This window comes from Mobula hypostoma, chromosome 5 (genome assembly GCF_963921235.1).
Source record: "Mobula hypostoma chromosome 5, sMobHyp1.1, whole genome shotgun sequence".
Taxonomy (NCBI): Eukaryota; Metazoa; Chordata; class Chondrichthyes; order Myliobatiformes; family Myliobatidae; genus Mobula; species Mobula hypostoma.
The window spans coordinates 192,355,820-192,371,040 of NC_086101.1; the positions used below are offsets into that span (position 1 = coordinate 192,355,820).

General features: G+C 56.8%; 1 protein-coding gene across 3 annotated transcripts in view; it reads left to right on the top strand.

The window, feature by feature from the left end:
- Window positions 1-15,221, top strand: part of LOC134347248 (pikachurin) — a 105,347-nt gene that overhangs the window by 43,114 nt on the left and 47,012 nt on the right. For all 3 annotated transcript variants that reach the window (XM_063049597.1, XM_063049599.1, XM_063049598.1), the window contains one exon: window positions 3,080-3,317. In XM_063049597.1, coding sequence (XP_062905667.1) covers window positions 3,080-3,317 — 238 coding nt within the window. The remainder of the gene's footprint in view (window positions 1-3,079; window positions 3,318-15,221) is intronic.

The window sequence follows — 15,221 nt, forward strand, 5'->3', positions numbered from 1 at the left end:
AGGGTGAGTGAGAGTGTGAGGGTGAGTGAGGTTGTGAGGGTGAGTGAGAGTGTGAGGGTGAGAGGGTGTGAGGGTGAGTGAGAGGGTGTGAGGTGAGTGAGGTGAGGGTGAGGGTGTGAGGGTGAGTGAGGTTGTGGGGGTGAGTGAGGGTGTGAGGGTGAGTGAGAAGGTGTGAGGGTGAGTGAGGGTGTGAGGGTGAGTGAGAGTGTGAGGGTGAGTGAGGTTGTGGGGGTGAGTGAGAGGGTGTGAGGTGAGTGAGGTGAGGGTGAGAGAGGGTGTGAGGGTGAGTGAGTGTGAGGGTGAGTGAGGGTGTGAGGGTGAGTGAGAGTGTGAGGGTGAGAGGTTGTGAGGGTGAGTGAGAGGGTGCGAGGTGAGTGAGGTTGTGAGGGTGAGTGAGGTTGTGAGGGTGAGTGAGAAGGTGTGAGGGTGAGTGAGGGTGTGAGGGTGAGTGAGAGTGTGAGGGTGAGTGAGGTTGTGAGGGTGAGTGAGAGTGTGAGGGTGAGAGGGTGTGAGGGTGAGTGAGAGTGTGAGGGTGAGAGGGTGTGAGGGTGAGTGAGAGTGTGAGGGTGAGAGGGAGTGTGTGGGGGTGAGTGAGAGGGTGTGAGGGGTGACGAGGTGAGGTTGTGAGGGTGAGTGAGAGTGTGAGGGTGAGTGAGTGTGAGGGTGAGTGAGGGTGTGAGGGTGAGTGAGTGTGAGGGTGAGTGAGAGTGTGAGGGTGAGTGAGGTTGTGAGGGTGAGTGAGAGTGTTGGGGGTGAGTGAGGGTGTGAGGGTGAGTGAGTGTGGGGGTGAGTGAGAGGGTGTGAGGTGAGGGTGAGGGTGTGAGGGTGAGTGAGTGTGAGGGTGAGTGAGAGTGTGAGGGTGAGTGAGTGTGAGGGTGAGTGAGGGTGTGAGGGTGAGTGAGTGTGAGGGTGAGTGAGGGTGTGAGGTGAGTGAGAGGGTGTGAGGGTGAGTGAGTGTGAGGGTGAGTGAGGGTGTGAGGGTGAGTGAGTGTGAGGGTGAGTGAGAGTGTGAGGGTGAGTGAGAGTGTGAGGGTGAGAGGGTGTGAGGGTGAGTGAGAGGGTGTGAGGTGTGAGGCTGAGTGAGTGTTGTGAGGGTGAGTGAGGGTGTGAGGGTGAGTGAGTGTGAGGGTGAGTGAGTGTGAGGGTGAGTGAGGTTGTGGGGGTGAGTGAGTGTGAGGGTGAGTGAGAGTGTGAGGGTGAGTGAGGGTGTGAGGGTGAGTGAGTGTGAGGGTGAGTGAGTGTGGGGGTGAGTGAGAGGGTGTGAGGGGTGACGAGGTGAGAGTGTGAGGGTGAGTGAGAGTGTGAGGGTGAGTGAGTGTGAGGGTGAGTGAGTGTGGGGGTGAGTGAGAGGGTGTGAGGTGAGGGTGAGGGTGTGAGGGTGAGTGAGTGTGGGGGTGAGAGGGTGAGTGAGTGTGAGGGTGAGTGAGAGTGTGAGGGTGAGTGAGGTTGTGGGGGTGAGTGAGAGGGTGTGAGGTGAGGGTGAGGGTGTGAGGGTGAGTGAGTGTGAGGGTGAGTGAGAGTGTGAGGGTGAGTGAGTGTGGGGGTGAGTGAGAGGGTGTGAGGGGTGACGAGGTGAGGGTGTGAGGGTGAGTGAGAGGGTGTGAGGTGAGGGTGAGGGTGTGAGAGTGAGAGGGTGTGAGGGGTGACGAGGTGAGGGTGTGAGGGGAGAGTGAGGGATTGTCAAGATTAGGGGATTGAGGAATTTGGAGGAGGGTGAGGTGTGAACAGGCTGGGGTATTGACAAGGGGGTCAGAGACTGTCAGCGGAGCTGAGCGATGGCAGCTAATCCCCATGGTGGTGAGAGTTTGCCTCTGACAGGAAGTGACTTTGTAAACTCTGGATCCATCAGGCATCTGTCCACCCCCACCCTCACCCTCTCCCTCATCCTCACCCCTGTGGCAGGGGTCCAGCATCTCTGCACCCCCATCCACTCATCCCTCAGCCTGGGACAGGACGCTTCCCACCGAGACACCTCACTCACTCACACCACATCCCTCAGGGCCTGTATTGGGGCAGTGACTCTTCCAATCTCTCTCCTCCCTCCTCCCTCCCCCTCTCTTCCCCTCTCTTCCCTCTCCTCCCTCTCCCTTCCCTCCTCCCTCCTCCCTCCCCTCTCCCTTCCCTCCTCCCTCCCCCTCTTTTCCCCCTCTCTTCCCCCTCTCTTCCCTCCTCCCTCCCTCTCCCCTCCCTCTCCCTCTCCCCTCTCCCTTCCCTCTCCCTCCTCCCTTCCCCTCACCATTTTTAATCTCTTATCTCTATTTCTCTCGAGCTCTATTTTTCCACTCTCACATTCTCTTTATTTCTTCCTCACTCCCTTTCCCATTCTTTTCCTTCTGTTCCCCTCATCTCTCTCTCCTTGACTCTCTTTGTTCTCTCCCACTCTCCCCTTTCTCCCATCATAACCTCTGCCCTCCTCTCTCTCTCCTTCCCCCTTCTCTCCCTTCCCTCTCCCTCCATCCTCCTTCCACGTCGTCCTGCAGTCTTCCCCACCACTGCCCCCCACCCTCCACCCTCCATCTCTTCCTCTTACCCAATCTCCCCATTCTACCCTCCTCCCCTCCCCTCCCCTTCCCTCCTTCCCCCTACGCCCTCCAACCACGCTCTTCCTCCTCCTTCTCTCACTTCCCATTACCCTCTATTGACTCTTTTCTCCCCTCGATGTCAGCTCCCCATCTCCTCCACCTTCTCACCCACCCCCCTCCATCTACTCCCCAACTCCCCAACTCCCCTCCACCTTGTCCCTCCCTCTCCTCGCCTTTCCTTTCCTTTTCCTCACCTGGCATCTCTCATTCCAGCTCTCTCCTCTCCCCCGCCCTCACTTTCCCTCACCCTACTTCTCCCTCATCCCTCACTCTCCCTCAATCCTCACTCTCCCTCACCCCTCATTCTCCCTCACCCCTCATTCTCCCTCACCCCTCACTATCCCTCTCCCCTGATTCTCCCTCATCCCTCCACCCTCCCTCTAAACTCACCCACCCTCTCCCTCTTCCTTCAATCTCCCTCACCCCTCGCCCTCCCCTTCTTTTCCCCTCCTCTCTCTTGACCACTGACCCAATAGCCTGCACTTTCCTCCCCACAGCTCAACTCTCCCTCCATCCTCGAGGGAAGGAACAGCCTCCTCCATTCCCCGCCACGACGTGTCCCGTCAATAGCACCGCCTGCTCCTCCCCCTGCTCGAGCAGCACCCAAGGGTGCACATCACCTGTCGTGTGAGGAGATCAACTGCCCGCTCAACAGCTTCTGCACCCACGACTACGAGGCCGGAGGTTCCCGATGCCCCTGCAACCTGGGCAAGGCAGGGGACAGGTGTAGTACAGGTGAGTGGGACAGAACAGTGTAGAGGGAGATTCACTCTGTGTCTGACCCGGGGAGTGTCTGATGTGAAACTGTAGAGGGAGCGCCACCTAGTGTATAACCCTGGGATTGTGTGATGGGACAGTGTAGAGGGAGCGCCACCTAGTGTATAACCCTGGGATTGTGTGATGGGACAGTGTAGAGGGAGCGCCAGCTAGTGTCTGACGCCGGGAGTGTGTGTTGGGGCAGTGAAGAGGCAGCGCCACCTAGGGTCTAACCATTGGAGTGTCTGATGGGTCGGTGTAACAGGAGCGCCACCTAGTGTCTACCACTGGGAGTGTGTGATGGGACGGTGTAAAGGGAGATTCACTCTGTGTTTGACTCTGGGAGTGTGTGATGGGACAGTGTAGAGGGAGCGCCACTTAGTGTCCAACCCAGGGAGTGTGTGATGGGATGGTGTAGCGGGACCGCCACCTATTGTCTAGCCCTGGGCTGTGTGATGTGACAGTGCAGAGGGAGCTTCACTCTGTCTCATACCCAGGGAGTGTGTGATGGAGTAGCGGCAGCTTCACTCTGTGTCTGACCCTGGGAGTGTGTGAATGGGACAGTGTAGAGGGAGCGTCATTTAGTGACTAACCCTCAGAGTGAGTATTGGGACGGTGTAGAAGGAGCGCCACCTACTGTCAGAGCCTCGGAGTTGTGATGGGACCGTGCACCAAGTATCTAACCCTGGGAGTGTGTGATGGGACAGTGGAGAGGGAGCGCTACCTAGTGTCTAGCCCTGGGATTGTGTGATGGGACGGTGGAGAGGGAGCACCACCTAGTGTCTAACCCTGGGAGTGTGTGATGGGACAGCGTAGAGGGAGCGCCACCTTGTGTCTAACCCTGGGAGTGTGTGATGGGACAGTGTGGAGGGAGCGCCACCTAGTGTCTAACCCTGGGAGTGTGTGATGGGACAGTGGAGAGGGAGCGCCACCTAGTGTCTAGCCCTAGGATTGTGTGATGGGACTCTGCAGAAGGAGCTTCACTCTGTGATGACTCTGGGAGTCTGTGATGGGACTGTGTAGTGGGAGCGCCACCTAGTGTCTAACCCTGGGAGTCTGTGATGGGACGGTCTAGCGGCATCGCCACCTAGTGTCTAAACCTGGGAGTCTGTGATAGGACAGTGCAGAAGAGCACCACCTAGTGTCGAACCCTGGGAGTCTGTGATGGGACGGTGCAGAGGGAGCGCCACCTAGTTTCTGACCCTGGGAGTATCTGATGGGACAGTGTAGAGGGAGCGCCACCCAGTGTCCAACCCAGGGAGTGTGTGATGGGATGGTGTAGCGGGACCGCCACCTATTGTCTAGCCCTGGGCTGTGTGATGTGACAGTGCAGAGGGAGCTTCACTCTGTCTCATACCCAGGGAGTGTGTGATGGAGTAGCGGCAGCTTCACTCTGTGTCTGACCCTGGGAGTGTGTGAATGGGACAGTGTAGAGGGAGCGCCGCCTACTGTCAGAGCCTCGGAGTTGTGATGGGACCGTGTTACGAGAGCGCCACCTAGTATCTAACCCTGGGAGTGTGTGATGGGACAGTGTAGAGGGAGCGCCACCTAGTGCCTAACCCTGGGAGTGTGTGATGGGACGGTGGAGAGGGAGCGCCACCTAGTGTCCAAACATGGGAGTGTGTGTTGTGACGGTGCAGCGGGAGCACCACCTACTGTCTAACCCTGGGGTGTGTGATGTGACAGTGCAGAGGGAGTTTCACTCTGTGTCTGACCGCGGGAGTGTGTGATGGGACAGTGTAGAGGCAGCGCCACCTAGTGTCTAACCCTGGGAGTATGTGATGGGACCCTGTAGAGGGAGCGCCACCTAGTGGCTGACACTGGGTGTGTGTGATGTGACAGTGTAGAGGGAGCTTCACCCAGTGTCTAATCCTGGGATTGTGTGATGGGACAGTGTAGAGGGAGCTTCACTCTGTGTCTGACCCTGGGAGTGTGTGATGCGACCGTGTTGAGGCAGCGCCACCTAGTGTCTGAGCCTGGGAATGTGTGATGGGACGGCTGTAGAGGGAGCGTCACCTAGTGTCTAACCCTTTTTTTTAACAAAATTCTTTATTACAAATGTCGGTGCTATACAATATTTACAAAACCAGTGACTAACATATTTACTACACTACAAACAGACAATACATCTTAAACCAATATATTGCCATCCTCATCAATGATGGCATTTACACCCCTTGGAGCCCAACGGTCCCGGAACACCTCTACGGTCGCCGTGGACTGTGCGTATTCTTTTTCAATGTTCACCCGGGCACGAACATACCCCCTAAACATAGCCAGGCAGTCCGCCCGGGGAGATCCTCCTGCCACCCTTTTCCAGGAGCCACGGATGGCAATTTTCGCCAGCCCCAGGAGCAAGTTGACAAGGACATCCTCATCCCTCTGTGCCCCCCTCCTTACTGGATGACCATAAATGAATAGGGTGGGACTGAAATGCAACCAGAAGGCGAGAAGCAGCCCACGCAAATACGCGAAAAGGGGCTGCAGCCTCACACACTCCACGTACATATGGTACACGGTCTCCTCCAACCCGCAGAAGTGACACGCGGCTGGGAGATCCGTGTACAGACTAAAGAACTTATTGCAGGGCACCGCTCTGTGCAGCACCCTCCAGCCGAGATCCCCAAGGTGCATGGGGAGGACTCCCTTGTAAAGGGACTTCCATTGGGGACCCCCCTCACCTCCAGGTGGGAAGACCGACCGCCAGGGCGTGTCGGGACGGTGGACAAGGGCTAGGAAGTGGAGGGTGTGGAGTATCAACCCATAAAGGTACCTCCTGCCTGCATCCCTGAATGGGATTGTGGGTGTCGATGAAAGACGGCTCAAGTTGTGTGGATTCGGCTCCCGGGTAAGGCTGCGGGGCCTGGGCCCGACGAGCAGCTCAGACAGTCGATCCACACACCTGAGCCGCACCGACATCCGCTGAGGCAGGGCAAGGGTCGGCCAGGACCCCGCCCTCTGCCAGAGGAGGGGATTCCCGGCCTGAGGCAACCATGTTCCAGACTCTCAGTAGGTCCTGATAGAAGCCTGGCAGCCTCTGCAAAGCAGCACGGCTGACGCCCGCCGGTGGTAGCTGCATATCTTCGTGAAGGCAGCAGCCCCTCCGGAGGAAGAAAGTCGCCAACACGTGCCACCTAGGAGGGTGTTCGGCGTACAGGAATCTCTGCAGAGTCCTGAGGCGGAGAGCCGCCAGTCGTGTGCGTACACACACCAGCGACTGTCCGCCCTCTCCTACTGGGAGACTCAGAACCGCTGCAGAGACCCAGTGTTTCCTGTTTCCCCAGAAGAAGTCCACTAGCTTCTTCTGCATTCTCGCAACCAAAGGGGCGGGGGGGGGGGCCAAGGTGACCATCCGGTACCACAACATGGAGGCCACCAGCTGGTTTATGACCACCACCCTGCCTCGATAGGAAAGCACCCTGAGAAGGCCTGACCAGCGCCCTAGCCGGGCCATGACCTTTGTCTCCAGGTCCTGCCAGTTCGCCAGTCAGGTCTCCCCAGAAGGACTCAGGTAGACTCCCAGATAGAGAAGACGTCTGGTGCTCCACTCAAAAGCTCTCATCTCCTCCGGCAGGGAGTCCACCTGCCACTGGCCTGCTAAGAGTCCGGAACATTTCGCCCAGTTGATCCTAGCGGAGGATGCCGCCGAGAAAACATCTTGGCACTCGCGCATCCTCCGCAGGTCACAGGGGTCTGTCATCATGAGGAGTGCATCATTGGCGTAGGCCGAGAGGACGACCTCCATGTCCGGTTCGCGCAGAACCAGAGCTGTCAGCCTTCGCCGAAGAAGGCCGAGGAATGGCTCGACACAGATGGCATACAGTTGACCGGACATGGGGCACCCTTGACGCACTCCTCTTCAGAAGTGGATAGGTCCTGGCAATGATCCGTTAATCTTAACTAGGCACTCTGCGGCAGAGTACAGGAGCCGAACTCGGGCCACAAAGTGTGGCCCGTGCCCAAAAGCCTGCAGGGTGCCCAGCAGGAAACTGTGGTCCACCCGGTCAAACGCCTTCTCCTGGTCAAGAGAAAGAAACGCTGCCGGGGTCCTAGTCTCCTGGAGTAAGTGGATCAGGTCCCGTAGTAGGTGGACATTGTCCTGGATGGAGCGGCCCGGGACTGTGTAAGATTGGTCAGGATGGACCACCTGTCCAATTACCGAACCCAGACGGTTGGTCATTGCCCGGGCGAAGATCTTGTAGTCCGCGCACAAGAGGGAGACCGGCCGCCAGTTCTTTAGCAGACGGAGGTCTCCCTTCTTGGGCAGTAGGACCACAACAGCTCTTCGCCATGAGAGGGGCATTCCCCCGGTGGCTAGGCTCTCCCCTAGGACAAGGCTGTAATCATCTCCCAGGACATCCCAAAAAGCCTGATAAAACTCAACACTCAGTCCATCCAAACCAGGGGACTTGCCCCTCCGGAGTTGCCGAAGGGCAGTGGACAGCTCCTCCCGAGTCAGGGGGGCATCCAGACGCACTGCATCCTCTGGACTGACCTTAGGCAAATCCTTCCAGACCTCATTACACGCCTCCGCATTTGACGGATCAGGCGAGAATAAGGACCGATAGAATGAACGGACCTCGTTGTTAATTCCATCAGGGTCCGTGATGGAGGCAGCCAACAATTCCACTAGCTGCTTTTGAACTCCCCGCCACCTCTCCAACGAGTAGAAGAAGGGTGAGCCACAGTCCAAATCCTGCAGCATTTGGATCTGTGACCTCACGTACGCACCTCGGGACTGCTGAAGCTGCAAGTCCCTTAGTGCGTCCTTCTTCTCCTGGTATTCCTGCCACAGCTGCTGGTCTCCAGCGGTCGGACCGAGGCGGGACTCCAGGTCAAGCAATGCTCTCTCAAGCCGCCCAATCTCAGAGCCCCGCCCTTTGGTCGACCCCCTAGTGTACTCCCGACATAAAAAGCAGAACTCTCTCCGCCTCTCCCTCCAGGTGACCCAGAACGCTCGGAACGAATCCCGGAATCGGCTGTCCTCCAGCAGCCGGTTGTTAAAATGCCAATACCCAGATCCCACCCGAGGGTGCAGAGGAATAAATTCCATCCACACAAGGTGATGATCCGAGCACGACACTGGCCGCATAGAGGACGCCGACACGCGGGAGGCGTAGGCCCGACAGATGTAAATGCGGTCTATCCTGGAACCTCCTTCTGTAGACCTTCTCGAGAAGGCGCTAGAGTTGGAGTGAAAATTCCGCCAGCTGTCCACCAAGTCAAAGGAGCCGACTAGCTCCTTTAACTTTTTTACTGATGCTGGGTCGCGTTGGAGGCCCGAGCGGTCCTCCGCCTCGAGGGTACAATTGAAATCTCCCCCGAGGATGACGCAGTCCCCAGGATCGATGGAGCTCAGCAGGGTGGACAGCTAACAGAATAGGCGCGTCTGCATCACACCGCGCCTGGGAGCGTACACATTGATAAAATGCAATGGTACGCCATCCAGGCGCACAACCAAGTGGAGCAGACGGCCGGGCACAACGTCCTGGACTCTTTCAATTACTGGCTGGAAGGTCGGGGCCAACAGGATCGCCACCCCGCTAGAAATGGAGCTGAGGAGGCTCATGTAGACCCCGCCCTCCCACTCCAGGAGCCAAGCCAAGTGTGCGATGGGACAGTGTAGAGGGAACGCCACCTACTGTCAGAGCCTCGGAGTTGTGATGGGACCGTGTTACGAGAGCGCCACCTAGTATCTAACCCTGGGAGTGTGTGATGGGACGGTGGAGAGGGAGCGCCACCTAATGTCTCGCCCTGGGATTGTGTGATGGGACGGTGGAGAGGGAGCGCCTCCTAGTGTCTAACCCTGGGAGTGTGTGATGGGACAGTGTAGAGGGAGCGCCACCTTGTGTCTAACCCTGGGAGTGCGTGATGGGACTGTGTAGTGGGAGCGCCACCTAGTGTCTAACCCTGGGAGTCTGTGATGGGACGGTCTAGCGGCAGCGCCACCTAGTGTCTAAACCTGGGAGTCTGTGATAGGACAGTGTAGAAGAGCACCACCTAGTGTCGAACCCTGGGAGTCTGTGATGGGACGGTGTAGAGGGAGCGCCACCTAGTTTCTGACCCTGTGAGTATCTGATGGGACAGTGTAGAGGGAGCGCCACCTGGTGTCCAACCCAGGGAGTGTGTGATGGGATGGTGTAGCGGGACCGCCACCTATTGTCTAGCCCTGGGCTGTGTGATGTGACAGTGCAGAGGGAGCTTCACTCTGTCTCATACCCAGGGAGTGTGTGATGGAACAGAGTAGCAGCAGCTTCACTCTGTGTCTGACCCTGGGAGTATGTGAATGGGACAGTGTAGAGGGAGCGTCACTTAGTGACTAACCCTCAGAGTGTGTATTGGGACGGTGTAGAAGGAGCGCCACCTACTGTCAGAGCCTCGGAGTTGTGATGGGACCGTGTTACGAGAGCGCCACCTAGTGTCTGACCCTGGGAGTCTGTGAATGGACAGTGTAGAGGGACCACCACCTAGTGTCCAAACATGGGAGTGTGTGTTGTGACAGTGTAGAGGCAGCACCACCTACTGTCTAACCCTGGGGTGTGTGATGTGACAGTGTAGAGGGAGTTTCACTCTGTGTCTGACCGCAGGAGTGTGTGATGCGACCGTGTTGAGGCAGCACAACCTAGTGTCTAACCCTGGGAGTCTGTGATGGGACGGTCTAGCGGCAGCGCCACCTAGTGTCTAAACCTGGGAGTCTGTGATAGGACAGTGTAGAAGAGCACCACCTAGTGTCGAACCCTGGGAGTGTGTGATGGGACTGTGTAGTGGGAGCGCCACCTAGTGTCTAACCCTGGCAGTATGTGATGGGACGGTCTAGTGGCAGCGCCAACTACTTTCTATACCTGGGAGTCTGTGATGGGACAATGTAGAGGGAGCACCACCTAGTGTCTAACACTGGGTGTGAGTGATGGGACGGTGGAGAGGGACCGCCACCTAGTGTCTAACCCTGGGAGTGTGTGATGGGAGGGTGGAGAGGGAGCGCCACCTAGTGTCTAGCCCTGGGATTGTGTGATGGGACTGTGCAGAAGGAGCTTCACTCTGTGATGACTCTGGGAGTGTGTGATGGGACTGTGTAGTGGGAGCACCACCTAGTGTCTAACCCTGGGAGTCTGTGATGGGACGGTCTAGCGGCATCGCCACCTAGTGTCTAAACCTCGGAGTCTGTGATAGGACAGTGTAGAAGAGCACCACCTAGTGTCGAACCCTGGGAGTGTGTGATGGGAGGGTTTAGTGGCAGTACTAACTACTGTCTAAACCTGGGAGTCTGTGATGGGACAGTGTAGAGGGGGCACCACCTAGTGTCTAACACTGGGTGTGAGTCATGGGACGGTGGAGAGGGACCGCCACCTAGTGTCTAACCCTGGGAGTGTGTGATGGGACAGTGTAGTGGGAGTGCCACCTAGTGTCTAACCCTGGCAGTGTGTGATGGGACGGTCTAGTGGCAGCGCCAACTACTGTCTAAACCTGGGAGTCTGTGATGGGACAGTGTAGAGGGAGCACCACCTAGTGTCTAACACTGGGTGTGAGTGATGGGATGGTGGAGAGGGACCGCCACCTAGTGTCTAACCCTGGGAGTGTGTGATGGGACAGTGTAGAGGGAGCACCACCTAGTGTCTAACCCTGGGAGTCTGTGATAGGACAGTGTAGTGGGACCGCCACCTAGTGTCTACACCTGGGAGTGTGTGATGGGACAGTGTAGAGGGAGCACCACATAGTGTCTTAACCTGGGAGACTGTGATAGGACAGTGTAGAAGAGCACCACCTAGTGTCGAACCCTGGGAGTGTATGATGGGAGGGTCTAGTGGCAGCACCAACTACTGTCTAAACCTGGGAGTCTGTGATGGGACGGTGGAGAGGGACCGCCACCTAGTGTCTAACCCTGGGAGTGTGTGATGGCACAGTGTAGTGGGAGCGCCACCTCGTGTCTAGCCCTAGCAGTGTGTGATGGGACGGTTTAGTGGCAGCGCCAACTACTGTATAAACCTGGGAGTCTGTGATGGGACAGTGTAGAGGGAGCACCACCTAGTGTCTAACACTGGGTGTGAGTGATGGGACGGTGGAGAGGGACCGCCACCTAGTGTCTAACCCTGGGAGTGTGTAATGGCACAGTGTAGAGGGAGCACCACCTAGTGTCTAACCCTGGCAGTGTGTGATGGGACGGTCTAGTGGCAGCGCCAACTACTGTCTAAACCTGGGAGTCTGTGATGGGACAGTGTAGAGGGAGCACCACCTAGTGTCTAACACTGGGTGTGAGTGATGGGACGGTGAAGAGGGAGCGCCACCTAGTGTCTAACCCTGGGAGTGTGTGATGGGACAGTGTAGAGGGAGCACCACCTAGTGACTAACCCTGGGAGTCTGTGATGGGACGGTGGAGAGGGAGCGCCACCTAGTGTCTAGCCCTGGGAGTGTGTGATGGGACAGTGTAGAGGGAGCACCACCTAGTGACTAACCCTGGGAGTCTTTGATGGGATGGTGGAGAGGGAGCGCCACCTAGTGTCTAAACCTGGGAGTCTGTGATAGGACAGTGTAGAAGAGCACCACCTAGTGTCGAACCCTGGGAGTCTGTGATGGGACGGTGTAGAAGGAGCGCCACCTAGTGGCTAAACCCGGGAGTCTGTGATGGGACAGTGTAGAGGGAGCGCCACCTAGTGTCCAACCCAGGGAGTGTGTGATGGGATGGTGTAGCGGGACCGCCACCTATTGTCTAGCCCTGGGCTGTGTGATGTGACAGTGCAGAGGGAGCTTCACTCTGTCTCATACCCAGGGAGTGTGTGATGGAACAGCGTAGCGGCAGCTTCAATCTGTGTCTGACCCTGGGAGTATGTGAATGGGACAGTGTAGAGGGAGCGTCATTTAGTGACTAACCCTCAGAGAGTGTATTGGGACGGTGTAGAAGGAGCGCCACCTACTGTCAGAGCCTTGGAGTTGTGATGGGACCATGTTACGAGAGCGCCACCTAGTGTCTGACCCCTGGAGTCTGTGAATGGATAGTGTAGAGGGACCAGCACCTGGTGTCCAAACATGGGAGTGTGTGTTGTGATGGTGTAGCGGGAGCGCCACCTACTGTCTAACCCTGGGGTGTGTGATGTGACAGTGCAGACGGAGTTTCACTCTGTGTCTGACCCCGGGAGTGTGTGATGGGACAGTGTAGAGGGTGCGCCACCTAGTGGCTGACCCTGGGTGTGTGTGATGTGACAGTGTAGAGGGAGCTTCACCCAGTGTCTAATCCTGGGAGTGTGTGATGGGACAGTGTAGAGGGAGCGCCACCTAGTGTCTCATCCTTGCAGTGTGTGATGGGACAGTGGAGAGGGAGCGCTACCTAGTGTCTAACCCTGGGATTGTGTGATGGGACAGTGTAGAGGGAGCTTCACTCTGTGTCTGACCCCGGGAGTGTGTGATGGGACACTGTAGAAGGAGCGCCACCTACTGTCTGAGCCTGGGTGTGTGTGATGGGACCGTGTAATGGGAGTGCCACCTAGTGTCTAAACCTGGGAGTGTGTGATGGGACAGTGCAGAGGGAGCTTCACTCTGTGTCTAACACAGGGAATGTATGATGGAACAGTGTAGAGGGAGCGCCACCTAGTGTCTAACCCTGGGTGTGTGTGATGGGACAGTGAAGAAGGAATTTCACTCTGTGTCTGATCCTGGGAGTCTGTGATGCGACAGTGTAGAGGGAGCACCACCTAGTGGCTGACCCCGGGAGTGTGTGATGGAACAGTGTAGAGGGAGCACCATCCAGTTTCTAACCCTGGGAGTGTGTGATGCAACAGTGTAGAGGGAGCTTCACCCAGTTTCTAACCCTGGGATTTTGTGATGGGACACTGTAGAGAGAGTTTCACTCTGTGTCTGACTCTGGGATTGTGTGATGGGACAGTGTAGAGGGAGCGCCACCTAGTGTCTAACCCTGGGAGTGTGTGATGGGACAGTTTAGAGGGAGCTTCACTCTGTGTCTGACCCCGGGAGTGTGTGATGGGACCGTGAAGAGGGAGCACCAGCTAGTGTATGACACTGGGAATGTGTGATGGGACAGTGTAGAGGGAGCTTCACTCTGTATCTAACCTCGAGAGAGTCTGATGAGACGGTGTAGAGGGAGCGCCACCTAGTGTCTTACTCTGGGAGTGTGTGATGGGACGGTGCAGATGGAAAATCACTCTGCGTCTCACCCTGGGAGTGTGTGATGGGACAGTCTAGAGGCAGCACCACCTAGTCTCTAACCCTGGGAATGTTTGATGGGACGGTCTAGACGGAGTACCACCTAGTATCTGACCCTCCGACTGTGTGATGGGACAGTGTAGAGCGAGTGCCATCTAGTGTCTAACACCGAGGCTGTGTGATGGGACGGTCTAGAGGGAGAGCCACATAGTGGCTAACCCAGGCAGTCTGTGATGGAACAGTGTAGAGGGAGCGCCACCTAGTGTTTAACTATGGGATTGTCTGATGGGACAGTGTAGAGGGAGCTTCACTCTGTGTCTGACCCTGGGATTCTGTGATGGGACAGTGTAGAGGGAGCGCCACCTAGTGTTTAACCCTGGGATTGTGTGATGGGACAGTGTAGAGGGAGCTTCAGTCTGTTTCTGACTCTGGGATTGTGTGATGGGACAGTGTAGAGGGAGCGCCACCTAGTGTTTAACCCTGGGATTGTGTGATGGGACAGTGTAGAGGGAGCTTCAGTCTGTTTCTGACTCTGGGAGTGTGTAATGGGACAGTGTAGACGGAGCGCCACCTAGTGTCTCATCCTTGGAGTGTGTCATGCGACCGTTTTGAGACAGCGCCACCTAGTGGCTGACCCTGGGAATGTGTGATGGGACGGCTGTAGAGGGAGCACTACCTAGTGTCTAACCCAGGGAGTGTGTGATGGGACAGTGCAGAGGGAGCTTCACTCCGTGTCTAACCCAGGGAGTGTGTGATGCAACAGTATAGAGGGAGCTTCACTCTGTGTCGGACTCTGGGCGTGTTGATGGGACAGTTTAGAGGGAGCTTCACTCTGTGTCTGACTCTGGGAGTCTGTGATGTGACAGTCCAGAGGGAGCTTCACCAAGTGTCCAACCCTGGGATTGTGTGATGGAAGTGTAGAGGGAGCGCCACCTGGTGTCTAACCCCGAGCATGTGTGATGGGACAGTGCAGAGGAAGCGCCACCTAATGGCTGACCCCAGGAGTGTGTGATGGGACAGTGTAGAGGGACCGCCATCTAATATCTAACCCAGGGAGTATGTGATGGGATGGAGTAGCGGGATAACCACCTACTGTCTAACCCAGGGAATGTGTGATGGAACAGTGTAGAGGGAGTTCCATCTAGTGTCAAACCCTGGGTGTGTGTGATGTGACAGTGTAGAGGGAGTGCCACCTAATGGCTGACCCCAGTAGTGTGTGATGGGACAGTGTAGAGCGAGTGCCATCTAGTGTCTAACCCCAAGGCTGTGTGATGGGACGGTCTAGAGGGAGAGCCACATAGTGTCTAATCCATGGAGTGTGTGATGGGACTGTGAAGACGGAGCACCAGCTAGTGTATGACCCTGGGAGTGTGTGATGGGACAGTGTGGAGGCAGCACCACCTAGTGTCTAACACTGGGAGTGTGTGGTGGGACAGCGTGGAGGGAGCTTCACTCTGTGTTTGACCCCGGGAGTGTGTGATGGGACACTGTAGAAGGAGCGCCACCTACTGTCTGACCCTGGGTGTGTGTGATGGGACTGTGTAGCGGGAGCGCCACCTAGTGTCTAAACCTGGGAGTGTGTGATGGGACAGCGTCGACGTAGCGCCAGTTAGTGTATAACCCCGGGAGTGTGTGAAGGGACAGTGTAGCGGGAGCGCCACCTAGTGTCTAATCCATGGAGTGTGTGATGGGACTGTGAAGACGGAGCACCAGCTAGTGTATGACACTGGG